Source organism: Colletotrichum phormii, assembly GCF_030913505.1.
Source record: "Colletotrichum phormii strain CBS 102054 chromosome Unknown BDP81scaffold_1, whole genome shotgun sequence".
Taxonomy (NCBI): Eukaryota; Fungi; Ascomycota; class Sordariomycetes; order Glomerellales; family Glomerellaceae; genus Colletotrichum; species Colletotrichum phormii.
This window is the reverse complement of record NW_026851443.1, coordinates 20,866-46,797: the sequence shown is the minus strand read 5'-3', so window position 1 is coordinate 46,797 and position 25,932 is coordinate 20,866. Positions and strand designations below refer to the sequence as shown.

The following is a 25,932-nucleotide window of genomic DNA, read 5'->3' as shown; positions in this document are numbered from 1 at the left end:
GCCCTACGAACCTCTGGCTACTAAGCACGGCCCTCCGGGTTCCTTCTAGTCCTTTAACGTACCGGCCCGGGCCCAAGAGGTACGGGGGCTGCCGGCAAGCCCGCTTGAACTATTCCTCCAATACGTTCCGCAGAGCCTCGTAGAGCAGTAGGCATAATAGACGAATATAGTACCGTTATCTAAAGAGGGCCCTAGGGCTAGACGAGCTAGGATATATGAGTAGAGGAAAACTTCAGCAGACGAGATTTATCTCTTCTTAGGGATCCTATTATATATAGGGATCTATAAGGAACCTAGATTATCAACCTACTGGTCGACCTAGTAGCAAAAGGAGGATCCTATCTACCTATTTACATAGTTCATATCCCGCGACCGTTTTCAACTACTGCTCCGACGACTACAGATATTCGATACTGCGGAATTCCAGCCCGGGCAGTGCGGGCAGCCCAGCCGCAGCCGGAGCCGGGGCCGGGGCCAGGCCCAAGATCAAATGCCAGATGTATATCGGAAGGTTAACTAATAGTTAGCCCATATTCAAGAAACTGGGGATTTCTTTTATATACCCGGTTTAGACCTTATAGTTGACGAGGCTATGGTCCGATTTATAGGTCGATCTCTTGAGACGACAACGATTCCAACGAAACCTACCCCAACTGGCTATAAGATCTGGATCCTTGCCCAGTCTGGCTACTGTATACGGTGGCTGTGGTACGTACATGGGAAGGGCCCATACGCATTAGTCCCCCAGGCACAGCCAGCCCAGCCAGCCTGTTCAACCCAGCCCGCCCGGGGTCGGCTAGGCCAGCCGGGACAGCTGCTGGAAAGCTGGCTCTATTAACACCAACGCAGCAGGTAGTAACTACTCTTGTTTCCCTACTACTAGCTGTAACCTACTACGTATTTCTTAATAACCTCTTTACGTCTATACGTCTCTTTCGTACCCTACGGAATCAACAAGTTAGAGCTTCTGGTACCTGCCGGAAGGATAGTGGGATAGATAAGATCTCAGTTGCCGAGAAAGAGACTGAAGGACGGGGTATCCCCTAGGGGGAAATACACTATATCCCTACTTTAGATGGGGAGGTAAGCTACTAGCCTGCCCAGCCCTGTTGTTGTTGTTGTTGTTGTTGTTGTTGTTGTATTTTAACGCCGTAGCGGCAAGGGCGCAGCCGCCCTTGCGGCAGACCTCCCGAAGGGTATATGGCGTGGAGGGCCGTAGGCCTATAGCTATCACTAGATACAGTCCAGCTCGTCCTCCAAATCGTGCCCAAAGGCAACTATGTGTTTAACCTGTCTCTGGGTGCCGCTGGCTTGCCCGAGACAGTGCTATGGTCGTCCCTAGAACGCAATTCCGCCAGTATCTCCTATCCTTCGACCCAGAGCCCGCAGGCTTCTGGTTTACACAACGTTCCAGTAACCGTCCGGAGTATATCGTAATAGGTAATACCGCCACAAGGGAAACCACAAGGGGCAAAACCTCGTAAGACTAGGTTGTAGGGCTTGCTGTTAGGTTCTGTAACGAGCATAGCTGTATATAGCCGTGGCTATACATCGCTACCCAATGGTCGTTTCGTCTCTTCGAGGGAGTCTTCGATCGTTTAAGGGGCAAAGGTGCTGAGAGAGCGAAGTCGAAAAGTCGGTCGGTGATGTTCAATTTGGGCCCGGAAGCGCCACTTGCGCCGGGAAAGAAAGTCGCCCGTCTCCTTCGGGAGGCTAGATGAAACCTCTGCTCCCTGCCCTACCAGGAAGACTTCGTCTAGCCTGCGGAAGGCGAATTCGAGTCGATGGCGGCTCGTTAGGTTGAATAATCGTCGGCTCGATTCGAGGGGAAGATGTGCGTTGTTAAGGGTTTGATTAGCGTATAGCTAATCCACCCCAGCGCGCAGCGGCAAACCGCGGGGACTGGGGCCCCTCCTTAGCATGACACTAACAGCCCGTGCCAAGCTGGAGAGATGTTTCGTGGAGGTTGATGGGATAGAGATGAAAGGAATCTGAATAAATATTGTTGATCCAAGACTTTCAGGACCTCGAGGATCATCGCAGCCCTCGTGTCGTGGAAGAAATGATACCGCCGGACGGAGTGACTGCGCCATGTTAAACTCCTTTACTAACTTCAGACCCATCAAGCAGGCAGTGTGATCGATCATCAGTGCCCACCAATGTCACAGACTGAGGACGATCCGCCCACCAAATCCAATGAGAAACTTAATTTGTATCGTTACATAGGTAACCAGGGCCATGTGTTTCATGCCTCAAGAAGTGAATTATCATTACTCATCTATCCTCAAATACGCTAAACGGGAGAAATATGTGGATTAACCCTCGTGCTGTTCGCACGTGTACTCGTCGGTGACACAGCCTCGCCGAATCCCGAAAACTGCTTCTTTAACGTCGCAGGACTCGGCACCCAATCGCTTAAGCCGGTATCCTTCCGTTTAATAGGAGGTGGATTCGTCGGTGGGATAATGACCTGGGGGTGTGGAGGTTGCGGAAGTTCTTGGGGTTGTGTATGTTGAGAGTGCGGTGACGTGTCCGCGAGCTCGTAACTCTCGCCTGGCTCTTCGAATTGTTCGTAATACGCGGCGTTCTCGCCTTGAATAGAGTTCTGCCGGGGCCACTCCGACTTATATGCCGGCGCGGGTTCCGCTAGTTCGGCCCGTTGTTGTTGGTGTCCTACAGAATGGCCGAGGTCGCCTTCGAGTTCCATATGGCCATCCGGATTTGCGTGGTTGACGTTGTGGTAGCCGGCGAAGTTGGTGGTAGAAGACTTGGAGTCCGGCGCGTCGCGCTTCTCGGATCGTGGGATGGGGCGAGACGCGCCTGCGAACTGTCCGTTCTGCTTGGGCTTGCGGTTCTTCAGCCAAAACCAGAGGCCGAGGAAGGCAATGAGGGCGGCGCCCATGGCTACGGGCACGCCTACTTTAATGCCCAGGGCAGTTTGGTTACCGCCGCTTGAGGACGAGGTGCCGTTGCAGGATGATGTGATGTGGTCGGGCAAAGTGCCGTTGGCGACTTGCGGACTTAGCCAGAATTTGCCCGCGTCATAGTCGACGTGAAGATAGTTCTGCGACAGGAACACGCCGCCGAGGATGGGAATATTATCACCAAGGTCGCTCATGCCCGAGGCGACCGTGGTGCTGATTCGGCTGTTGTTCAGCACAGCATATCTGCCGCGGGCGTCGGTGCCGCGAACGTGACTGACAAGCTCGTAGTGAGGGATGACGCTCGTGTAGCCGTCGGACAGCTTGATCGTCAAGGAGCCGAGGAGGGACTCGCGGTCCCTGGGGAAGTCGGATTCACCAAATGTCTGCCCGTCAGTCGCGGTGTGGTTGCCAAGGCTCTGGAATTTGGCAAACATGTTCTGTGTGAGAGTGAAGCTGTTCTGCACAGTGTCTATGCAGGCGGCCACCTTGACGCCGGGGTCGAAGAGGGAGTGATCGCCGTCCGTGTTGGTGAGAACGATGTCGGCCACGAGAACTTGGAGAGGGCACGGGACTGGGGCGTTGGCCCCCCACATGCTGAACTCGGCGACCTGGGACTCGTTGAACCGCGCTTCGTTGTAGCCGCCGATGACTAGCTGGCCGTCGCGAGGATAGAGCTCTGATGTTGAGCCATAGTCCAGGCTGAAGCTTGTCGTGGGCGCCAGGTCGTTCCTTACGAAGCTGTCGAGGGTGGACGAGTTTGGACCAAATGCAATGGCGCTCTTGTTCATGGAATCATAGTCGGCCCATACCTCGAAAGGGTATCCATAGGCCACGGCTGGAGCATCGGTGAAGTTTGCGACATCGTATCCATGGAGTACCGTCGTTTCGCCATCTTCAGGCTGAGCGTCGATTGTTCTGTCGAGGGAGTCAGTTACGTGATGGAAGATGGAGAGGTTAGGCAGATACCATACGTTACGTTCCAGTCTTTGATGTTGACGACTTGGCTGAATGTGCCTCCTGTGGTGTCGTATACACTGCCCGAGGCTCCTTGGCAGCCGACGAAAGCGTATGTTGAGTTGTCCGGGCAGTCCAGACTATTCCTCACTCGCGTGTTGTTTAAGATGGTGGACATGCGCATGCCTTGAACCTGGCCACCAAGCGTGAGCTTGAGGCCACGATTGGCACCGATGCCATTGGGAAAGGTAACGTTCTGGAGAGAGTGTGTAAGTCAACAAGAGCTACAGTCGCACACGGCAACACACACAGACACTCAAAACACACATAGGCACACACCCAAAGAAAATGATACGTGATGAAAAGTGACTGAATGACTCGTGAAGTTTTTCCTTACTTTTATGGGTAATACTAATGGGTCAATAGAACTTGAACAAGAATCGTCCGCGAGCGCGGAGTGAGAAAGGACGCTGGCCAGCAGGAGCGCCGCCCAGGGCGACGAGGTCAACATCACGAAAGTTCGCGATATAGGATGCTGCTGAATCGAAGCATGACGGGCAGATGGGCGAGCTCGATTCAGGAAGAGGGTTCAACGATGGACCGCATTGTGGTTTTGACGGGCAGGACGAGCCCCCTTTTGAAAGCTCTTGTCTGCCCACCTGCCATCACCCCGGGCACGTTGCAATATCGAGATAGTCGACACCCTGGAGGCGTGCCAGGTTACCTAGCCGGAAGTGGAAGACGAAACCCACCCGTGAAGTCCCTGGTTATTAGAAGGGGCTCATGATAGTCCACACTATCCCCGCTTCAGCCCGCGTTGGGGCGGTTGCGATATGCTTCAGAATGCACTCCGTAGACACTATTTTGATATCTCGACTTAGACCAAACTTCCACTTTACTGCTTCATGGGCATGTTTGCAACAGCAAGTCTCAACAACCAAAAGCCATGACCACTTACCACAAATAAAGATCTCATCTCGACCAAAGATGTTCAGACGACTGAAACGTAGTTGCGTGGCCGATTCTCGCTGTTGAAGGGGTACACTAGTCATGAACCATGTTCGAAGCCTCCACGACGCCTGCACTCTGGATTTCTTGGCGCACGGGCTCCATGGTAAGATTAGGGTCGTATTTTCGAGCGTTGGAACAAGCCATGAAGCGTGCCTGGCGTGCCTGGCAAGGCGTGGGAGCCGTCGTGGTGGTCTCCCAGCGATAGCTCATTCCCGCGATCCGGCGCCTCCAGCGAATCGCTCTCCCCGAACCGCAGACCTGGACAACCCTGACAGGATCTGCGCCAGCTGCCCTCGTAAATGCCGCGCGATCAGCGTGGCTGCCAGCAGGAAAGATATATGAACAGCGTCTCACTTATGTTGAGTCAAGCTGGTTTAACCCCGGGATGTGAATGTTCATAGGGCTACAACTTTCCGGGATGAGATTCTGTTATTTATGGGTTCATGTTCGGCAGGAAAATTACAAGAGACCGCGTATCGTAAGCCAAACCTGCGCAGATGCAGAAAGAGAAGGAGACATGGCCCGTCAACTGAGAGTGATACAGGGATACGCTTTGCTTCGCATTCGGGATCCCCTTGCTTCATGGCATGTGGGAGGTTGTTGTTCCGCATTCCGTGCTCCGGAACAGACCTCGTCGTGATCCTCGCGCCCGTCAGTGTCAACTGTCGAGAAGAGATACCCACCGGGCCAAAAGACTGGAAGAGGGAAGTCGAACAATTTGGACTTTATTAGGCGCGAGTTGCCAATTTGCCACTGCCAACTTTGGACGGCAAGCGCCTGGACCGTTGTGCTAGCAAGGATTCATAGTGGTTCTTCCCCTCGGGCCCCGGATCATTCCATGGAAGCGCAGACGATACTAACAGCGAATAACCATGACGAGATTACGTTTGCAATGGGAAGAAATCATCAATCGCATTGTCCGAGCGTTGGCAGTTGAGCACGTGGTCATGGCTTGAGGAGTTGTGCTGCGGCCTGCCAAACATATCGCTGAATTCATCGGGCAAAACGAATCAGAGACAGCGTTCAAGGGACAAGATCGAAGCATATCCGTACCAGCCCACCTTTCTATAATGTTCAAGTGCTTCGTGCAAAACAGTCTCTTCAGACTGGGAGTTTGACTGACCTCAACACAACAACGCACATAAATAAGTAAGCGTCAATGAAGTGTTTCGTGCATAACAATACTAGACTGTTGAACTTCGGTCTTTTTACGACAGACCCATACGCCCATCCAGTAATTTGGTACGTAACAAGCTTGGTCCATAGTCTATCTCGTCTATGTGGAAACGCTGGGGAAGGACATGGAGCAAAGATGCGCGTGGTCGGTCCGAAGGCCCATTGTTTGCCAGTTTGGTAGCGAAATCGTTTCGGGCTTCCAACTTTTCGGCTTCAAGTTGCAGGCGATCGGAGGAATATGTCTCGTAATGAATAGCTTGGGTGTGACTTTGCCCTGCCAGGTTCGTTCTTGGCCAGTGCTGAGTCCTGACAGCCCCCTTCGAAGCTTGCAAAGTGTAACCAGCTTGTCGACGGAGCTCCGCATGAGACTGAGTTTGACCCCGCGCCCCGGGTTGCATAAGACTTTCAAAGCATTAATCAAGTTTGGGATCAACCAACTTTAACTCGGTCTTCACAATTATATCTCAATGTCTTACTTAGTATGCTGCGAAATTGAAAAAGCACGGCGTCTGACTACCAAGCATAGACTGAAAAATTTGCCGCCCTTCCAACCATTGGTCTCCGAATAACGAAGGTCGCCTCGGCTCAATGGTCTAGTGGTATGATTCGCCCTTCGGGTTCTTTACCAACCCTTGCGCTAAGCGTGAATGGGCGAGGTCTCGGGTTCGAATCCCGATTGAGCCCCTGCTGTTTCTTTTGACATTTTTTGCTCCGTCGTCGACCGAGTTGTTCGTCACTTGTTTGGAAGCACTTAGTTAGTGACAGACAGTTGGTTGAGTTGGATGGAGGCAGTAGTAGGTTATGCGGTGGGTGTCGTCACGCTCATTTCTCCGCATGCAATTGGATCGATGTTATCCATCCAATCAACAACTGTTGGGATGAAGGCCGTTTTCAAGCTCCTCCTCCACCACCGAAAGTCATCCTGCCTTACCGGAACCTCTGCTTGCTGCTGCTCAGTGTTCAGTTTCCGATACTAACATGGCATCAAGGGGTGAATTATTGTCATCAAAATCCACGACACTGTGTAACGAGTGCTCGGGCATCGTCTTTGATGACGCCCAGGGAGATGCCCGCGATGCTGGTCACTGGAAGCGAAAAGACAGGTATCCAGCCAGATCTACCAATATTTCGCAAGTCGGCTGCAGCGGGCTGTATACCTTTTGCGAGTATCTCTGTTTCGTGGTCGAAGAGAAGCTCCCAAACAAAGCCCCTTCGCATCACGTTGCAAAGTTCTACAGCGAAAGATGTTGTAGCAAAGCTCTCCTCGCCTATGCTATCGGAAATCATCGACGTCACGCGCGATTGGATGCCCGACGATTATGGCATCGAACAAGACGGGATCTACTGGCTCGACTTCAGGTTCGAGTCTGATGCATGACGTGATGGGCCATGGTCTGTCTGATGGGTGGAAAGTGCGGGCTATCGCGTATCAAGGAGATGATGGTAGGTGTCTCTTCGCCGTCTCAGTGACTTGTTGCAACGCCAGCGAAAAGACCAAAACAGGCATTCTGCTGACATTGTAAAATCTGCCAGAACATGTTGCAAATACTCTCGGTATTGAGCTCAAACTCCCTGTTTCGGATGCTCTTGATTCGTCTTGTATCAAACGACTCAAAGACAGGGTTTGGGGCTGTGCAAGCAATCACTCAGGATGTTATTACTCTTCAGAGCCAAGGAGTCTTCCCACTCGACTTATCAAGGTGGGACAGATAGACGATGATATGGCACGCTTAGTCATTAGCGATGGTCTTCCTTCGACAACATCGTACATTGCTTTGAGCTATTGCTGGGGCCCGCCATCCGTCAGCAAGCCACAGCTCATCACGACTGCTGCCACTCTTGCAGACCGCCAGACAAAGATCCCACTCCCAGAAATGCCAGAGACAATCAGAGATTCAGTAGTGTTTGCGCGTCATATGGGAATCAAGTATATTTGGATCGATGCACTTTGCATCATCCAAGACGATGCTGAAGATTGGGCCAAAGAGGCCGCACTCATGTTTGCCGTATATCGGCATGCTACCCTCACCGTAGTAGCAGCCGCAGGTGATACTTCTCACTCAGGGTTTCTCCAGAGGAGTAGAGCTGGACCTTCGGTTCTGGTCCCATTCCAGTCTAACAAGAAAGAGGCTAAGGTGTCGGGCACGTACGTCCTATCAGGCCTCAATGAACACCGGACCTGGGATGCCGATTATACAAGCCATATGCACAACCGCGCATGGGCCACGCGGGCTTGGACTTATCAAGAAGATCTAATGTCTACTCGAGTGTTATATTTTGACAATCATACATCCTACTTTCGTTGTCAGTCGGAACGACGTCTCGAACATAGCACCAAAGTTTACGACAACGTCCAAAGCTGGCATCATCTGCTCTCTCCAGCATCGAAAGACATCAACTCTCCTGAGGCAAGAGGAAGAAGGGAAAGTCTTTATGAGAGATGGAAAGATCTGATTATCGAGTATACTAGACGCAAGCTTACCGTTTCTAATGACAAGTTTTCGGCTTTGTCTGGTTTAGCTCGCACTTTCAGCTCGGCACTCGGAGACGAATACGTGGCTGGACTTTGGAAGAGTGATTTGGTACGAGGAATGCTGTGGCAGACCGTTATGCAGCCGTCGACACCGAAAGTGTGGAGAGCGCCATCCTGGAGCTGGGCGTCCAGTGACGCAGAAATCGGATGGGACCTGAGATTCTCACTGCCTCTCATTCAGCAGTGCAGCATCGAGTATATTCAGATTGAAGCTGCGGGCTCAGATTCTTTTGGAAGACTTCAGAGCGCCTGGATCATCCTCTGCGCTGTCTGCGTCCCGGTGATTCTGAGGCCGGTGCAACAGGCCGAAAATAACCAGGACACGCATCTTGCGGAGGTTCTCTTCCATGAAGGAGGGAAGGTCATGTCACATGGATCTTTGGATGCTGTGGCGCCCTCGGGGCTGAGAAACGACGACACCTTCAAGCTGGCTGACTTTAGCCAAGCTGCTGAAATCACCGACGTGTCCGCGGTAGTCCTCGCCCTACGCTGCATCACCCTTAGTCTTGATGGGAAGTCGGGCGAGAGGAACTTTTCATCACCATCATGCCCAACTGGGCTTTTGGTGAAGAGCATTCCAGAAAAAAGAGAGAGAGTTGACTCGCTTCCGATTTACCAGCGACTTGGAACATTCAGAACGGAGACAAAGGAACAAGCCGATGAGTGTTGACGCTATCCCAGTCTCGCCTGAAGTTGATATGATTTCTCGAATTTTTAGAAGGGATGATATAAGTAATTTCTAGTCAATTGTGCTTGTTTATTTTTAATATTATTTACAGAAGATAAGAGATATGCATCAACTAGTCATATTAGTCTCCAGAGTTGTGAGACATGAATTGATCTATATTACATGCATCCTTGCCGAGTATCTTAGTGGGAGTTAACTTGAACTACCTGATCTACCTTTCTCATTTTGAAATGCGCCTGAGCAGAGTGGCAAGCTCAGAACTCGTAAATATCTTAGCCCCCTTTGATGGCCGTTACTAGGGGCTCATACCAACTGTCGGCCAGCTTTTCGTCACCCTTGCTATTAGGATGTACACCATCTCGCGTCATCCCCTTGACATCGTGGGAATTTCTAAAAGGAAGAGTACTTCCCTACCTAGGTAAGCAATAGATCATGCTCCCAAAGGCACCGGTCGACATTCTTACTCTTCTTAACTGTCCGTTAAAACTTGTACGCAGAGCCACACAGCACGCACCTTTCATCAGAATGAATAGGTGATCAACCAGATTAAGCCCAAGCCCCTGAGATGCTCATGTCTGATTCAAACTCAGTCATACAGAATGTTGAGAATCAGTTTCGAATCGGTTCCATCGGAAACTCCGCGCGAAGAAAGGAAAGCTCCGCGAGCCTTCGGCCCCTATGCACTCCCGTTAGATACCCGCACCTTATCCCACATAAAGGTGCATCAAGCAACCTTACTTATGGAAGCCGTCGAAGTCAAACCTTGAGCTTTGAAGGCAAGCAGTACACTCTGAAGGGAAACCTGCGGAGCACTAATGCATACAGGAAGCTAGAATACAGGTCTGTTGCGAGATTATACAGTTGCCAATAGTGCAATGACCGATGATGAGCAGATGGACCTTGATACCTTGACCGTCGACTCAATTACTGAACTAGGTAAACCTCTACCTGACTGAGCGGATTAATAAATTGAATCTATACTTAAGCAATGCAGACATAGGACATGCCAGAAGTTGTTTGGTATGTCTACACAAACGTCAGCTCGATAAGTTGAGCTCTCTAAAAACATCCGTATGGTGTTGGAAGAGTCATTATGTGAAGAGGACTTGGTGTCACTGAGTTCACTAAGGAAGCTTGAAATAGTGTTCGTCCAAGTGTGCCCGGGATCCAGAAGCCAGGCTTTACAAAACGGTCGAATATATTGCAGGCTACTCTAGCGGCGGGCAGAGAAAGCACAAAAGCGAAACGAAACTGTTGGAATAGGCCTACATTAGGCAGCAGGAGGTTGCTGCCGCGGTCCGTTCCAGCCACGGTGGTCCGTGTGGCTCAACCACACGAGGGTGGTATACCCCAGACTTCCTGCCGCCGCTGGCACCTGGTTAGACTTCCACTGAAGAACAACAAGAACAAGTAATATCACCACTACAGTCGGTGATCGTTGCTACCCACGATACTCGAGTATTTTCCTTTTCCACCTGTGAATCCAACAGAAACAATTTACTTACATATCTCTGAGAGGGGAACCGAGACAAGCCGTTGGCCGGTGAGTCAAGTCTGAAGAACTCCTGGGTGTAGCCTGGCAGGCTGGATTTCCGGAGATGTAGTCCAGGCTCTTGTTGAGTTTTGGTGCTTTGCAGATGATTTGAAATGTTCCAAGAGTCAGACAGCTCAAAATCATACCAAGATCCACAAGAAAGCCCAGCGCTACGCGATACACTTTACGCCAATGAAGCTTACATCGCCGGCCGCTCGTTGCAGCTAGCCGCCTCTCCGCTCCATCGAGTCGGCTCCGGCCTTGCGGGACGAAAATCCAGACGATGCGACATTGGGGCCAACGTTGCTGAGAATTTGACCGGTGTAGTACGCGGCTAAAGCTTCGCAGATTGCCGAAGGTCATGCGTTGCGCGTCCCAGGGGACTGGGTACGAGAGACGAGGTGCTTGACTTTCTTGGACATCGGCAAATGAGGGGATTCACAGATGTTCGTAGACCCTTTTCCACGTGAACGAGAGTTTATGAGCGCGCGATCGTCAACTGGAAGCGAGCTCTCGCTTCCGATCTCTCTTTGATAAACCTTGAAACAAGTGAAAGGAGACTTAAGCTTCGAGGGGTAACGGTCCAGAGGCTCTTGGCATCCCAAAATCTTTGTAGCCGTTACGACGACTTGCTCGGCTTCGTGAACCGATTGGTCTCTTCCTAATACCCCGCAGCGGGAGATGTACGTGGCCCGCGAAGATCAGGCCCGCGCTCAGTTACCATATTAAGCTAGTCGCGCTCAACCTTGAGTCAAAAGTTGCCCTACCCCGCGGTGGTCGACTCGAATCCAGACACGGTCGACAGGGTCCCTGAATCATGGGCGATTTCGCCCTGCCTCCTGGAGCTCCGCGGAAAGAATAAACGCTGTCAATGTTGAACGGCGTGCGGACGGACTTTGTCGGTCTCGGGTCCGCGTGCGGGCATACAGCGCGTCGCCCTATTTTTTGCGCATGAAGACCAAGCTTTTTCATCCCATGTTTTCCGGAACACGCGTTGAAGGCATCCTACTCACCCTCACAGCCCCTACCTGACGGACCAAAGCTAAGCCTGAATACCGTGAGCGCCGCGCCCGCAACGACGAGTTGGGCTTCCGCAATAGTGAGAGACAGCCTCGTTTTCATCACATCCTTGAAGCCGTTATCAGGTCATTACCGACAGCGGGTCAAGATCAAGGCTAAGATATCGGTTGTCTCAGACCACCAACTTAACCTTAACGGAGAATTTTAGACTTATTCACTAGTACGACAAACAAAACATGTAGTCTCAAGGATCAAACAGAAAATTTGGTGGTGTTGAGAAACGTATTAAAGATGATGAGGCTCCCGTTTTTCCAAGTTGGTCTCTTTTGCAAGACAGGTTGCAGACTTCGCAGTTTAAAACCCAGCTTCCTCTAGCAACTCAGTCTCCTGTGTCCATTACCAGTTTCCGTCACCTATCTGTTTCACAACATGCCTTCCGTCAAAGCATTGCTTGTTTCCGCGCTCGTTTCGAGCACTCTTGCGGCTCCTCTCATCACCCGTTTCGAGAACAAAGAATCCGCCGCAAGTGTCTTCGATGAGAACCCTCGGACTTCTCTAGAGACTCGCGAGATAGAAGTCAGTGAGGACTACGCAGATCTCGAGACACGCAATGAGGAGGAGTATGAGTATGTGGAGGCCACCTCCGCCGCTGGCATCTCCGCTCGAGGTCTAGAGGACGCCGAGGAGTCCGGCGATCTTGAGGCACGGGACTTGAAGGAATTCAGTGAGGTCTACTCGACCTTCGAGTCTCGTGACTTGGACGCGGAGGATGACCAGTATGGCCACCTCGAGGCTCGGGACAACAAAATGTCTTCTTCGGATCGTACTTCCTCCTCTCGGACTTCGTCATCCCGGACTAGCAACAACAACGATAACGGGAGGGTCGACAAGGCCAGAGTTCAGAAAGAGAAGAACGAAATCAAGGACATTCAAGCTGACCAGAAGAAGCAACATGCCAGCGCCAGGGTGAAGGAAGACAAGGAACGAAAAGAGGCTGACGAGGCCCGTCAGAGGCAGAAGGGCGCCACAAACTCTCAAGAAAGGGAGGCTGCCAGTCGAAAGAAGAACGAGGAGCAAGCGTCACTCGACAGAGTGAAGGGCCAGAACTCAAGAGACAAGGCCAGCCTCCAGGCCCAGAAGGAGAAGGAGAAACAAGAATTGCAGGACGCTAAGAACGGCCGATTCGTCGAGACGCCTGACTCATCGAGAAACTTCAACCCCAATTCCTATGGTGGCAAGTCGGGAACTTACAACGACTACAAGAACCCCAACTACCAAAACAAGGACAGCAACTATTACTCGAACCAGCGCTACAAGGATTACTCGAACCAGGGTAAGAATGACGATGAGAGAATCCGTCAACTGGAGAGAGACCGTGCTCGTGAGGATTCTCGGATCAACAAGGCCGAGTACAAGAAGGACAAGAGCGGCGACAAGATCAAGAATGGAGAATACAACAAGGACAAGGAGGATGAGCGTATTCGCAAGGATCAGTACGAGAAGCAACGCAGCGGCGAGCGCATCCAGGATGCCGAGCGAGCCAAGGACAGGTACGGAAATAACAACAACAACAACAACAACAACAACAACAACAACAAGAACAATTACGACCAGGAGATCCGTGCCGAGGAAGCTAGACGTCAGCGGGAGGACCAGAAGATTCGCGAGTCTCAGTACGACAAGAACAAGCAGGATCAACTGATCAGAGCTGAGGAGGATCGCCGCGCCAGGTATGATGAGCAGATTCGGAACTCTCAGAATAACAAGGACAAGTACGGCGACCAAATTAAGGATTATGAGCAGCAACGCAGAGAGGATGAGAGGCGTCGTAACGGCGGGTACTGAGCAGGCTTGTTTGCTGATGTTGGCCTTTGGGCTGCGGACTCAATGAGAATATGATGGATGACGGCCGGAGGAGTGGTGTATGGCGTTGGAGGTTGCTCTACTTGTCCTTGATCACTAAAACTTACTATCCTTACGACTCCAAGGCAATAAACGGGGTTAATGAATGCTACCGTTCTACCAGACATAACTGGTCAAAAAGGCTGCGCCGTTCTACAAAAACATATCGTGACTCCAGGTCCCCTCGACGGCACACTTCCTTGTGCCGGCGTAAATTTGAAAACCACAAGGCAGAAAGAAATATCACAGCACGGCAAATAAAAATTGTTTAGTACAAGGCTAACTTGAGGTCAAGATGCCTCATGTCGACAGTCCAAACTCCTCCGAACAGAGGGCTAGAACGTAGACAGGTAAAGGTCAACCGGCAAATTTCTGTATGTAGTAGTACATATTTGCACCACTAGTATCTAATACATAGAGTTAGTGTTAAGATTGACCATCCGAAATTCTCTTCTTCTCTTTCTCGAGCAAGTCGAGGAGCGCACCCTCCGGCGCATCATCGGGGTCCATGAAAACCTCCACCATTCTCAGGCCCTTCCCATTCTTCAGCTCATCATTCTCCAACACTTTCTGGAGCTCACCCCAGGTCTTTGCAGAGCCTGTATACGTCTCTGGATTGCCTCCGAAGAAACCGGGCGCTTGTAAGTAGCGCCAATGGGCAACGTCATTATAGGACTGATCTAGTCCGTGTATGCATCGTTCGATGGTATAACCGTCGTTGTTGAGGAGAACTATGGTGACGTTGAGATTGTGGCGTATGATGGTAGAAATTTCCTGAACAGTCATCTGGAAACTTCCGTCGCCGATGAAGAGAATCGTACGTGCTTCCTTGATGTCGTGATATTTGGATGACTGGATGAGTTCTCTCTGCGCTAATGCAGCGCCCTGCGCAGCGGGAAGCATGTATCCAATGGAAAGCCAGGTTGTCGGGAGGAACATTCTAGTATGGGATGGTAGCGCAAAGACTCGCGATCCATGGCCGGCGGTTCCCGTCTCTCCGAAGATGATGTCACCTGGACGCACGAAACTGGACGTGAGATGCCAAAACTTGGACTGAGTTATCTTCTCCTCGCTTGGTACCTCCGAGAACTCTATGCCGTGGTCTTTAGGGAGTTCTGGGTAAGGAGCATATTGATGAATCTCAGACTTTTCGAGTCTTTCGAGAAGCGACCTGACCACCGTTCTGATGGTGACATCGCGGAATGTTTGATCCGCCACCTTGATGTTGTCGCTGAAGAGAATTGTTACACTTGGCTTGGGTATGCTTGAGAATGCATAGGTGTTTGTCGAGCTGAAGTGAGGGCCGAAGCACAAGATCAAGTCGGCTTTCTCGACAAAGGTCTTGACGGCGGGATCGGCAAATCTACCCGAGTAGATACCGTGGTAATTTGACAGACTCTCGTTGACCAGTGACTTGCTGAAAGCAGTAGTCCAGGTGGGCCAACCCGTGGCTTTCACCAGTTTCTCGGTCTGCTCGACAATACCTAATGGCCTCGTCTCACCATCAACAAGAATCATTGGGTGTTTCGCAGCCTTAATCTTGTCCATGATTGCTGCCAGAGCAGCCTCGTCGGCTGCTGTTGGGACTGGCTCGGGAAGCTGAATAGGTGATTTCAGTCCATAGGCCGACACAGGAACAATAACCAGATCCTGAGGAATCTCAATGTAGACCGGCCGGCTCTGGGCTAGACACTGCCTCAATACTTCGTCAATCTGACGCGGTGCCGACTCTGCGTGTCTGAGATCCGCCTGCGCAACGGTGACGTGAGAATGCATCTCCGCGAAACGTCTGTAGTTTCCATCATTGAAGCCGTGATGCATCATCGTTCGGCTATCCTGTAGGACCCTAGAAGGCGTGCCGACGATATGAACCACGGCTGCCCGTTCAGCGTACGCCCCGGCAACAGCATTGATGGCCGAGAGCTCGCCAACACCAGACGTAGTGATGAGAGCCCCAATGCCCTTGATACGAGCATATCCGTCGGCGGCGTATCCTGCGTTGAGCTCGTTTGCGTTGCCAACCCATAGCAGCCCTGCGGGCTCGACATAGTCGAGCAGTGAGAGATTGAAGTCTCCCGGAACACCGTGAATGGCACCTATGCCGAGCTGGCGTAAGCGAGTGAAGAGATACTCCGCAAGCTTGACGGTTGAGGCTTTACGATCTGGGACTTGAATCATGTTGTGGGCGCTTTGGGGGCCAGTGGTAAGGGATATGGAGGTGGTGGAAGGATGAATTACACGGGTAGGCTTGAGCCCTCATATCGACATGCACTGAGACTTGATCAAGCTTCTCTCCTCAACACTCCTTGGTCTTTCCCCTCATCTAGGTCGAAAGCTATGTCATAGCGAGATTTGTGGGTCCTGTACGGCAGGTAATAGTGCATGTACAGATGACTTGCATGTCTCGGCAAACTATTCCCATCTCTAATACTACTTTGCCGGGTCAGACACTTGTGTCTAGAGAGACACCGAAAAGTAGAATGATATCTATGAGAGGTACAACGGTCAAAGAACGACAACTGATCAAACATCAAAATAGCTGGGAAATCGACACGACGAATCTAAGTCGCTTCCGACGCTGGTTGGGCCCCTTTGAGACGTCAGCGTTCTCCAAAAGCTTAGCTCCTGAAGCCATGGCAAGCACCACCAAACCCCACCAAGCCGCACAGTTCCCCGCAAGGCAAACCGAGGCCTAGGTCGCGGAGCTATTGGCTCAACATTTGCCGGCCATTGAAACTTATCCGGCACGCCCGGGTTTCCTACCAGTATTAGCCTCGGCATCGTCCACCTGACTTCATCAATCTCTCTGTATTAGGAGTTGACATAACATTGACTCCATAGTAAGCCAAAACCTCCCGACGTTGACTGGAAAGCTATTTCAAATTACTAACTGTGTTGTGTGTTGGAGCCAGTATTAATTAAGTCCCGGACTGAATCCTGTTGAAGACTAGGTATCTGGGCTCGGCTCGTTTTAACATTTCAAGTGAGAAATTTGGCGCCCTTGAATTTCGTGGAAGTTGAGCGAAAAGATCTTGTTCAACTGGTGTGAAAGGCTCTCGTTGCTGGTTTGCCCCGTCACCCACACATCCAGCTGTTGTGTAAATACATGTAATTGGCGGGGCAAGTCTCCTGATATGCGGGTACGGTGATAGAAGTTGCAAAGTGATAATGATGAAATGTTGATTAGAGCTATAAGTACATGTACACGTGTGAGCCAAATCGTGCATGTGGTGATTTGCCTCGAGAATGAAAATGAGATAGAGATCGTGCTACGGTGCTCGCTATAATTTGTCGAGTATATTCTTCATACATGGAGACAAAGGGGTTCTCTGGTCTTATGGGAAGTCTCGAATAGGAACTTGGATTCGAACAACTTCGTCAACACGACTGGCAAGTTTAATTTATATGGATGAATTTGGCTGAAGAGAGGTAGTATGTTAGAGTGAGCTGTGGCATTTGCAAAGAAGGGAGAGTTAGGATGAAGGAAGTTGACCTAATGTAATTGATGTCGCTAGGCTGTAAGTCTTGACTAGGAAATGAAGTAAGTCTGGGATTAACACCATACCATTGCAACATATGCATCACTTCAATAGTCGAGTAAGAAACATCTTTCCGAGGCAAATATCCCAATACGAACCATTAGACCCCTCTCCAAAGTAATTGGGACCTCTCAGGTTGGCCGAGTAAATGTTAGCAGCATGGTGAGAGTCCGTCACAACTCCCGTAACGTCTGAGCTGCTATCTGAGGCCTTCTTAACGCGCGATATGATTTTCGAAGAAGGATTGCAAAGTCATTGTCACGAAATAGGAATAGCGTCAGCACTCTATAATCAGCCCATCACGTGCGTTATCACGTGATTGTCTTATTTATTCCTATATAGCACGTTTCTTTACTCGATTCTATTTAGATTAATATCATCTCCTGCATGAACACATACCTCGAAAGGTACCCACTGTTAGTAATTGTTAAGGTTATAGAGGGCTACGACCCACTGCACTATCATCTCTCAACATCAGCCCATACGAGCTGAATTCCACGACCATGGCGGTCTCCCTAGATATAGGGCCATCGATCACGGTTCACGGGGACGCCGGTATATCTCGGCGGTCGGGACGAGTCCGGAAGCCGACTGCAAAGGTCAGAGTGGTTGAGCAGGTTAACCACCAGGACAATTCTGAGCTTAAAGACGAGATCAATAAGCTTTCGAATCTTGTCCAGGACCTCCTACGTCGGGACGCCGAGAGGGAACAGTTTTTGAAAGACTGTTTGACGAAGATCGAATTCTTGGAGAGAGAGCTTCAGGAGGAGAAACAGCGTTCAAACCGGCATTAACGTGGTCTAGCAAGGTCTATATACGCTATTAGCACAGGGCCTAGCGAGACTGACCTGAGTTCCCAGGGGCATCCCTCGTACACAACCCAGAACCAGCCGCCCCCAGTCCGTTCATACGCGGCGGCGGCGAGCCAGCCACTGTCCAGAAGACAGGATGAACCAACGCCAGCTAAACAAGCCGCAAAACAAGCTACAAACCGGGCGGCCTTAAAGGATCTACGCATCTTCGCGCGTCTATCGCCTGAAAGCCCGCTTCGGAACGAGAAAGCCTACGATATATATATCTTCGTTCGGGAAAGGCTAAGTCCCTAAGCCCGAGAAGCCCTTAAGGGGATCGACCATGTTAAGATAGGATTAGTATTCCTACCTTCGTTAATGGATAGTATAAAAGTCCTGCTAGAGAACAGAGAATAGATCGCTGCCCTTCTCTAAACGTAAGCGATCGAGCAACGCGATACCTGGATCCGAGCTTATATCGCAAACGTCCCTTATACTAGGTATTGTCTGGTAACCAATACTGAGCTGGAAATTATGACCGAGGAGCTCCTTGAAGAGATCCAGGTCTCGACGAAACTCAAGCCTGAGAAAGCACACTTCTCCAGGAAGGACGAAGTCGAAAGGCTAGGTACGGTGACAGCCTGGTTTAAGCCGGAAGCCGTAAGGCAACTACTAAGACGCCTCCGTTTGATGGGGGCCAGCGTTTTTATAAACCTGTAGTTCCCGAAGGAGAAGAGGTCTTGTTGGAACAGCAAAGGCTGATAAGGAGTGTTGGGCAGCGATTATCAGGTAGGGGGTCAATGGGATGTATTGATGAGTATGAAGAACGAGTGGCTATGGGAATATCCCGACTATCTATATAGTGAGTGGAAGACCCTTTATACTGGCATATCCTTGGCAAACTTAGTCATGCTTGTGTAAGACCATATTGTTTCATAGGCATGGTGTGACAATCGTTGTAACGAGTGTACTGGGATGGGCCTGACAAGGAGTAATAGGCAGGTACCATGGGCTGGCTGGCACCTGCCCTGGGCGAAGTGGGACAACTGGCTTAGTCATCACGGCCGGATAAAGGTGGGGCAACCACCCAGGCCGTCACTACCTACTTCGACCGACTCCTGCCTACAATGTAAGATAGAACAACAACAAGAAGAACAAGCAATAGGATCACCAACAGACGAGTGATAATTGCTACCACTATTTGTCGTATACGACCCCGTGAACCAACAGGTCTCCTTAATGTCTCCGCTGCGGCGGTTTTCACAGCGAACGAACGTGCACCAGAAGGAAGAGATGCCTCAAGTGCAGCTCTCCTTCCCACACAACTGATCAACACCGGGCACCCTGCGGCGGCACTGAGGGTCACGATGGACTATACCCCGGCGAATAAGATATAAAAGAAGAATATAGCCCTCTAAAACCCTGTAAATTATATAAGCGAATGTGGGTAGGCGGGCTTCCGCCTACGAAACAGCACTGAACCTGGCTTACGTAGCCCAGATCGATATACTCCTAATATAAGAGCCGTCTATCCGTTCGGAGGAGAGGAGGCTCACAAGACACCACCCAGGTTTTGAGACTTTTACCCCAGTGGATAACTAGACCGAAGACCGTCCCAGGGTACTTACCTACCTCCGTAGAGGAACTAGGGTACGAGGCGTACAAACACGGCCTCTACCCGATCTATCTATAGACCTGCTCTTCTTACGACTCCTCTTAAGAACGAAGGAGGTCCTTATAGTCATTAACGTGTATAACGCCCCTCGTGGCTCTCTGCGATCTGGCCAGGCTCTCAGGAACATCCTAGCGGCCTGGTAACCCAAACCTGAGGATCGAGTACTGATTGCGGGGGATTTTAACTTACACCATTGGACGTGGCAGCCCGAGGCCACGAGTTCCCCGGACGCTGAAAATCTAGTAGAATGGGCAGAAGCCGCCAGCCTTGTCCTAATGTCACCTATAGGTGAACCTACGCACAAAGGCGGCAACACCCTAGATTTATGCTGGGCGTCCAGCAACCTCCATGGGGCTTCCACCAGCATAGAAACGTCACTATACACGACATCAGACCACGAATCTCTGCTTACCCGGGTCCCCTTGGCCCTGATCGATTCACCCAGCCAGACCCCGGGAAGGTTTCGGCTCGACACGATGGACGAGGAGCTTTTCCTCGGTATTATTAAACGCAATTTATAACCTATGCGCCGCACTGCAAGCAACATCTAAGACCCATAGTCTTTAGATCTCCTAGCATAATAGCTTACGGACTGTCTTATTAAAGCACTCACGGCTTCTATAAAGCGCACGCTCGGGAAAGGTATAGGGAGACCATACTAGAGCGAAAGCTGCATACGTAAACACCGAGCCTATACGAGTAAGCGAGCGATGTTAATAAGACTCCGCGCAGCCGGAGTGAACTGCCAATAGGAAAAAGAGGAGGTCGAAGCTCTAAAACAGGACTTCCTCTACGAGTTTAAACGCTCCAAGGATGCCTTTTGGAAAGATAAGATCTCCTCTGCCTCCTCAAGCAAAGACATATTTGAAATGGTCGGTTGGCACAAAGCCACAGGATCCTTTCAGACCCCGCCACTCCGAGATGTAGACAACCAATACACGCTTGTCTCATAACCAAAAGAGAAGCGCGACTTATTTACCCGCGTCCTCCTTAGAAACGCTGCAATATCCGAGGACATACCAACAGAAAGCCCAGTCTTACAAAGGCAAGCTACGCTTCCTTTCCCGCAGGTTACGAAGGACGAGGTACGGTCTTCGGTTCTCACCACGGGAAACACGACTCCTGGGACCGACGGAATCACTACGACTGCTTTGAAAATAGCATGGCCAGTTATCGAGGATATTGTCCTCTTACTTTATAGCGGGTGTATACGCGAGGGTTAGCATCCTACTTGTTTTAAAGAAGCAACTCTTGTGATCCTAGCAAAACCGGGAAAAAGAGACAAGACACTCCCGCGCTCCTATAGGCCAATTACGCTCTTGGCCGTCCTCGGAAAAGGCTTGGAGAGACTCATCGCCAGACGACTTGCCTGGATCGTAGTTAAATATCGAATTCTGCACGATCAATAGTTTGGAGCACTCCCTCTTCGCTCTTATAGCGACCTCATCGCAGCGGCCATCCACGATATCGAGTGCGCCTGGCAAAGAGGCCTGGTTACCTCTATGTTTACGCTCGATATAAAAGGGGCTTTCGACGCCGTACTCCCAGGACGACTAGTCCGACGCCTCTACGAACAAGGATGGCCGGAGAACCTCGTACGCTGGGTCTTAAGTTTTATTACCGGAAGGAGAGCAAGAATAAGGCTTGATAGGGAGGTAGGAGACGTCTTCGGTCTCGAATACGGACTACTATAAGGCTTACCCGTGTCTCCCATTCTGTTCATGCTCTATATTGAACCTCTTTTCAAGCTAGGCATAGCTCGCCTAGGAAGGAAGCGATCTCGTTTCGGCTATACCGATAGCGTCGCTATCTTAATAAGCTCAATATCATTAAAGAATAACTATGATATCCTAACCAAGGAATAGAAAGAAACCTTAGGATAGGGCGCGACGGAAGGAATTACTTTTGATCTCGATAAGTCCGAACTAATCTACTTTACCAAGAGACGAAAAGACGGAAACCCATTAATTATAGTAGGTTTGCCGGATGGGAGGTATTATATAGTTCAGGCTATTAAAGAAGGCTCTTCTCTACGCTGGCTCGGCGTTCACTTCGACCGTAAACTCATATTTAAAAGTTACGTAAGAAACCTCTTTATAAAAGTATGCTAAGTAGTTAATGGACTACGGGGACTAGGGAACACTATCTGGGGCGTGCCTGCATACTTATTTCCTCGAGCGATCACCTCTTGTATATTACCTACTCAGTACTATACATCTAAAGCATAGTGGCCCGGTAAGAGCCGGATAAAGAATAGACGTACTATCTTAAACGGGGTTAGTAGTCTGCTACACTAACTGGACGCAACGCAAACCAAAGTCATCAGAGCGATGGTCCCCGTATACAGAACTACGCCTGTACCGATCCTACAGCGCGAGGCGGCTCTACCCCCAGCAGAGGTGATACTGGACGCGAAGCTCCACACAGCGTCCACCAGAATCCATCGTCTGGACGAGCGACACCCTCTCCGAACGAGACTCAGGGACAAATCAGGACCAGACTCACGGCTACGACGAATGGCAAGCCTCGTAAGCAAAAATACCGAATACATCGATCCGTTAGAACTCCCCCCTTGGGAGCAACTAGCGGACTGGCAGACAGCCCTCGCCAGGGTCGGCTACGAACCTAATAAGACCAAAGAAGAACAGGCCCTCTCCTTTACAGGCAGGATGGCAACTTTCTCCAAGCGGGACATTGTTGTCTATACTATCGGGTCCCAGATGTCGGACGGCAGCAGCACCTCCGCCGGAGCAGGCTGGGTAGGGTACCAAGCTACACAGTAGATCTTCCGCGGATCCGAACCACTCGGCTCCCAAACTGAGGTATATGACGCGGAGGTATATGCTGCGTATCACGGCCTGATGGAAGCCACCCGGGCTCCTACGGCTCGTATAGCAAATAACATCTACCTCGACAACCTCGCAGTCGCGGCTAGACTATACTCCCAGAGCATAGGAAGCAGCCAGGCTAGATTTAGGGCCTTCAATAGGCTCTCTTCCTCCTGGACTCGGAGACAAAGAGAGAGCTGGACAACCCCCGGCAGGGTTTATGTTTAGTGGTGCCCTGGGCACACGGGAGTACTAGGAAATGAAGAAGCAGATGCTCTAGCCAAGGAAGCCTGCAAACTAATCCCAAAATCACAACCACAGCCCTCATTAGCGCACCTAGAAAGGCAAGCTAAAGTAGCTACCTTCCAAGCCTTTGCCAGAAAATGGCTGTCCCAATGCCCTCGGCAATATGCCGACCTCGAGATAATTCTTCACCCTAAGCCGCCCGAACTCCGCCTCCCTCGGCACTTACTAGGAAGGCTATACGCAGCAAGATCCCATCATGGAGACTTTGCAGCATACCACGAGAGATTCGCTCATCAAGATGCGTTGCTCAACTACAGCTGTGGGAAACCCAAGACACCAGTCCATTTCTACTTCTGCAAGCGTAGACGCAAGGCTACACCGCGCTACCTCCGCCAACGTATAGCCAAAGCAAGCATTGATTTCTTATTAGGTTCTGCTAAGGGAGCCTCTCTTCTATGCAAATGGATAGAGGAGACCAATTTCTTTTCCGAAATTTGCCCGAGTCAGTGAACAGGAACGTTAGGTGAAGACGGTAGCCTATAACATAGTTTAGATTAGCATAGACCATGTCGGCATAGCGCCCGGCACGTCCTTTTGTTACCAGACGTTAAATACATCATCATCATCATCAATTGGGGGCTAAACGATCATTCTGGATCAGAATGACCCAAGACGACCCAAGGGACAAGGGACATGTTCAGGATCAGGACTTGGATATAAGGATGGACTTGAGCTGGACTCTAGGACAGACTTCCATAGCTCTTCAGCAATTAACTTCGTATCAGGATTAACATCCGCTTTCAGCTACTACCTTGACAAGACTACGATTGATCACCGAAGCCTTACCTACCCTTACGATTGACAGACATAGCTTCCTTGAAACTATTCCACGACTACGATTACTGTTACCAGTTCCGCAGCCTCAACTTCTGCAAACTACCCCTACGACTAGCTGGCCGTAACAGCGAGGTAGCAAGTAGAAGACATGTATAGTAGAAAGTGGCTTAATTCCTCTAAATAGAAGATCCGTATAAGGGTCATATCTATCCCATCGAGTGCTGCAAGGCGACAGTACATTGAGATGCGGGGGAGCAGCCAATCGGGCCACTTCGGGCCCCTTTTTCCAACCAACCAACGTAATTGATAATAGATACTTCCAATTACTAGAGATTCTGCGTATGAAATCGGTACCAGCAATCTTCTGAGTTACAGAGAGCTACATCGCACTCGAGGCAGCCCATCCTCGTGTACTTCCCAGGGATACCGGGCTCAACCTCCGGAGGCTCGCGGGGCCGAACAGTGGCATTATCACATTGCTCCGGCGTACAGTCGGCAGTGCAGGCGGCGGCGAGGTCCTCGGGCAGCAGGGCAAAGATACACGACTTCGCCGAGCCCGTGGAACGGCCAGATCCGTCAGAATCGTCAGAATCCATTAATTGAGTATTGGTAATGATGGATTTGGTAGATGTACCGGAGTGGAAATCATAGGGGCAACTCAAGCAGTGGATGTACCAGATGCGGTGCGGGGTAAAAGGGGGCCCGTTATGTGGAGCCAATGTACTGTCGCCTTGCAGCACTCGATGGGATATACCGTACAAGACGGGTAATCGGCTTGTGGAAAGCGGTATCGTACGGCAGTAACCGGTAGCGCCACGTGTGGCGCTGCGACACATCCTTCCCCACCGATGGGAGGCCGATCATGATGAGGCTACTTACCAAGATTTTGGTAAACCTGATATGATAGCGCGAAAGAAAGGATGGAGAAAGATTCAGTATTTCTGTCGCCTTGCGCTGCAGCAAGGTTACAAATATGCCTGGGTGGATACTTGTTGCATCAACAAACAGGACTTCACAGAGCTGACGGAAGCCATCAATTCCATGTTCAAATGGTACGCGCGATCCTCAGTCTGCTATGCGTACCTGTCGGATGTGGGCGTCGACGGGGTGTCACTTCAACAGTCCCAGTGGTTCACTCGCGGGTGGACTTTACAGGAGTTGATCGCCCCCACACGCGTTGATTTCTTTGACAAGGACTGGAACTACATTGGAAGTCAAGCCGATCTATGCGACATCATCCAAGAACGCACGAATATTGACAAAAGCATACTCGTGGCAGGAAGCGGGAGAGTCGAAGGCCTTTTGACGACAATACCCGTTGCGAGAAGAATGTCTTGGGCATCTGGGCGCACGACCAAGAGAGAAGAGGATTTGGCGTACTGTCTCTTGGGTGTTTTTGGAGTTAAGATGCCACTTCTTTACGGCGAGGGGAACAGGGCGTTCATCCGACTTCAGGAAGAGATTATTAAGGAGACCAATGACTTGTCAATCTTTGCTTGGTCTGCTCCGACTGACTCTCCATTGGGCTATTTCGGAATTTTGGCCATGTCGCCATCGGTTTTCGAAACCGCAATTGATATCGTACTAAGCAGCGAGATCAAGTATCCCATCGAGTGCTGCTTGGCGCCATTTTTGCCAAGGGCGGGGTAGAGCCAATCAGGAGTTGTGAATCTATTGAGTTAACCAATAGGGTTATAGTACCTAAATGGCGTATATATTCTGCGTATGCCAGAGGTACCAATAATCCCCTTGAATATATAAGGGTACGTTACAGTCTAAACAGCCCTTCCTCGTGTATCTATGCGGTTATATGATTCCATTCCTAGATATTTTACCTAGCATCTAGCGGGCCCTTAATACCTTTATATTACTATAATAAGAATAAGGGGAGTTAACCTTCCATAACCCCTTTATATGGTGTTCCTATGGGATGGAGGTATTCCTTTTATCTATAGCCTGTCTAGGCCGTGACCTCTGCCGCCCTTATGCTAATGGTCTAAACTACTAGATAAGCTGTGCTGTAATTAGTTACTACTAGCGGTAATAGGTCTTTACCTTCTACTACCTAGGGCTGCCCTAGAGCTGTAGTAAAAAGCTATTTATAACTACTAATTCGAGTAACCTCCTCGTCGAATTGTTACGAGCTGGACAAGGCAACCAACTGTGGCACAAAGCAAAAGCTTCGATAATGATGACTCCGGTCATCATTGTCCCTTGTTCTGCATATATAGCTACGCGCCCACAGTGACAAGTTGCGGCGGGCGTAACACGAAT

General features: G+C 50.4%; 5 protein-coding genes and 1 non-coding gene across 6 annotated transcripts; 4 read left to right on the top strand and 2 right to left on the bottom strand.

Annotated features, from left to right (window-relative positions):
* Positions 1-2,293: 2,293 nt before the first annotated feature.
* BDP81DRAFT_306622 (uncharacterized protein) lies at positions 2,294-4,062 on the bottom strand (the record flags this gene model as incomplete). Its single annotated transcript, XM_060583293.1, has 2 exons — positions 2,294-3,839; positions 3,896-4,062. The coding sequence occupies 2 exons, from the start codon at positions 4,060-4,062 to the stop codon at positions 2,294-2,296; spliced, it is 1,713 nt and encodes a 570-aa protein (XP_060451201.1).
* A 2,585-nt stretch (positions 4,063-6,647) lies between these two features.
* On the top strand, positions 6,648-6,749 carry BDP81DRAFT_t29. Its single transcript has one exon. It is a non-coding gene; the product is annotated as a tRNA-Pro (tRNA).
* Positions 6,750-7,011: 262 nt separating this feature from the next.
* Positions 7,012-9,380, top strand: BDP81DRAFT_362756 (heterokaryon incompatibility protein-domain-containing protein). Its single transcript, XM_060586451.1, has 2 exons — positions 7,012-7,508; positions 7,599-9,380. The coding sequence occupies exons 1-2, from the start codon at positions 7,385-7,387 to the stop codon at positions 9,266-9,268; spliced, it is 1,794 nt and encodes a 597-aa protein (XP_060451200.1). The 5' UTR covers positions 7,012-7,384; the 3' UTR covers positions 9,269-9,380.
* Positions 9,381-12,269: 2,889 nt separating this feature from the next.
* On the top strand, positions 12,270-13,685 carry BDP81DRAFT_388114 (uncharacterized protein; the record flags this gene model as incomplete). The annotated part of the gene is made up of 1 exon (XM_060587054.1): positions 12,270-13,685. One exon carries the CDS (start codon positions 12,270-12,272, stop codon positions 13,683-13,685), a length of 1,416 nt encoding a protein of 471 aa, XP_060451199.1.
* A 192-nt stretch (positions 13,686-13,877) lies between these two features.
* Positions 13,878-16,034, bottom strand: BDP81DRAFT_412105 (thiamine pyrophosphate enzyme). Its single transcript, XM_060589190.1, has one exon. It carries the CDS (start codon positions 15,918-15,920, stop codon positions 14,169-14,171), a length of 1,752 nt encoding a protein of 583 aa, XP_060451198.1. The 5' UTR covers positions 15,921-16,034; the 3' UTR covers positions 13,878-14,168.
* Positions 16,035-24,558: 8,524 nt separating this feature from the next.
* On the top strand, positions 24,559-25,738 carry BDP81DRAFT_477100 (uncharacterized protein; the record flags this gene model as incomplete). The annotated part of the gene is made up of 2 exons (XM_060594805.1): positions 24,559-25,239; positions 25,706-25,738. The coding sequence occupies 2 exons, from the start codon at positions 24,559-24,561 to the stop codon at positions 25,736-25,738; spliced, it is 714 nt and encodes a 237-aa protein (XP_060451197.1).
* Positions 25,739-25,932: the final 194 nt, after the last annotated feature.

Bases quoted from the DNA above. Each gene is read 5' to 3' on its own strand.
- BDP81DRAFT_362756 (XM_060586451.1), top strand. From the start codon at position 7,385: ATGGCATCGAACAAGACGGGATCTACTGGCTCGACTTCAGGTTCGAGT. The intron at 7,509-7,598 runs GTAGGTGTCTCT...AAAATCTGCCAG, and splicing joins CGCGTATCAAGGAGATGATG to AACATGTTGCAAATACTCTC.
- BDP81DRAFT_412105 (XM_060589190.1), bottom strand. From the start codon at position 15,920: ATGATTCAAGTCCCAGATCGTAAAGCCTCAACCGTCAAGCTTGCGGAG.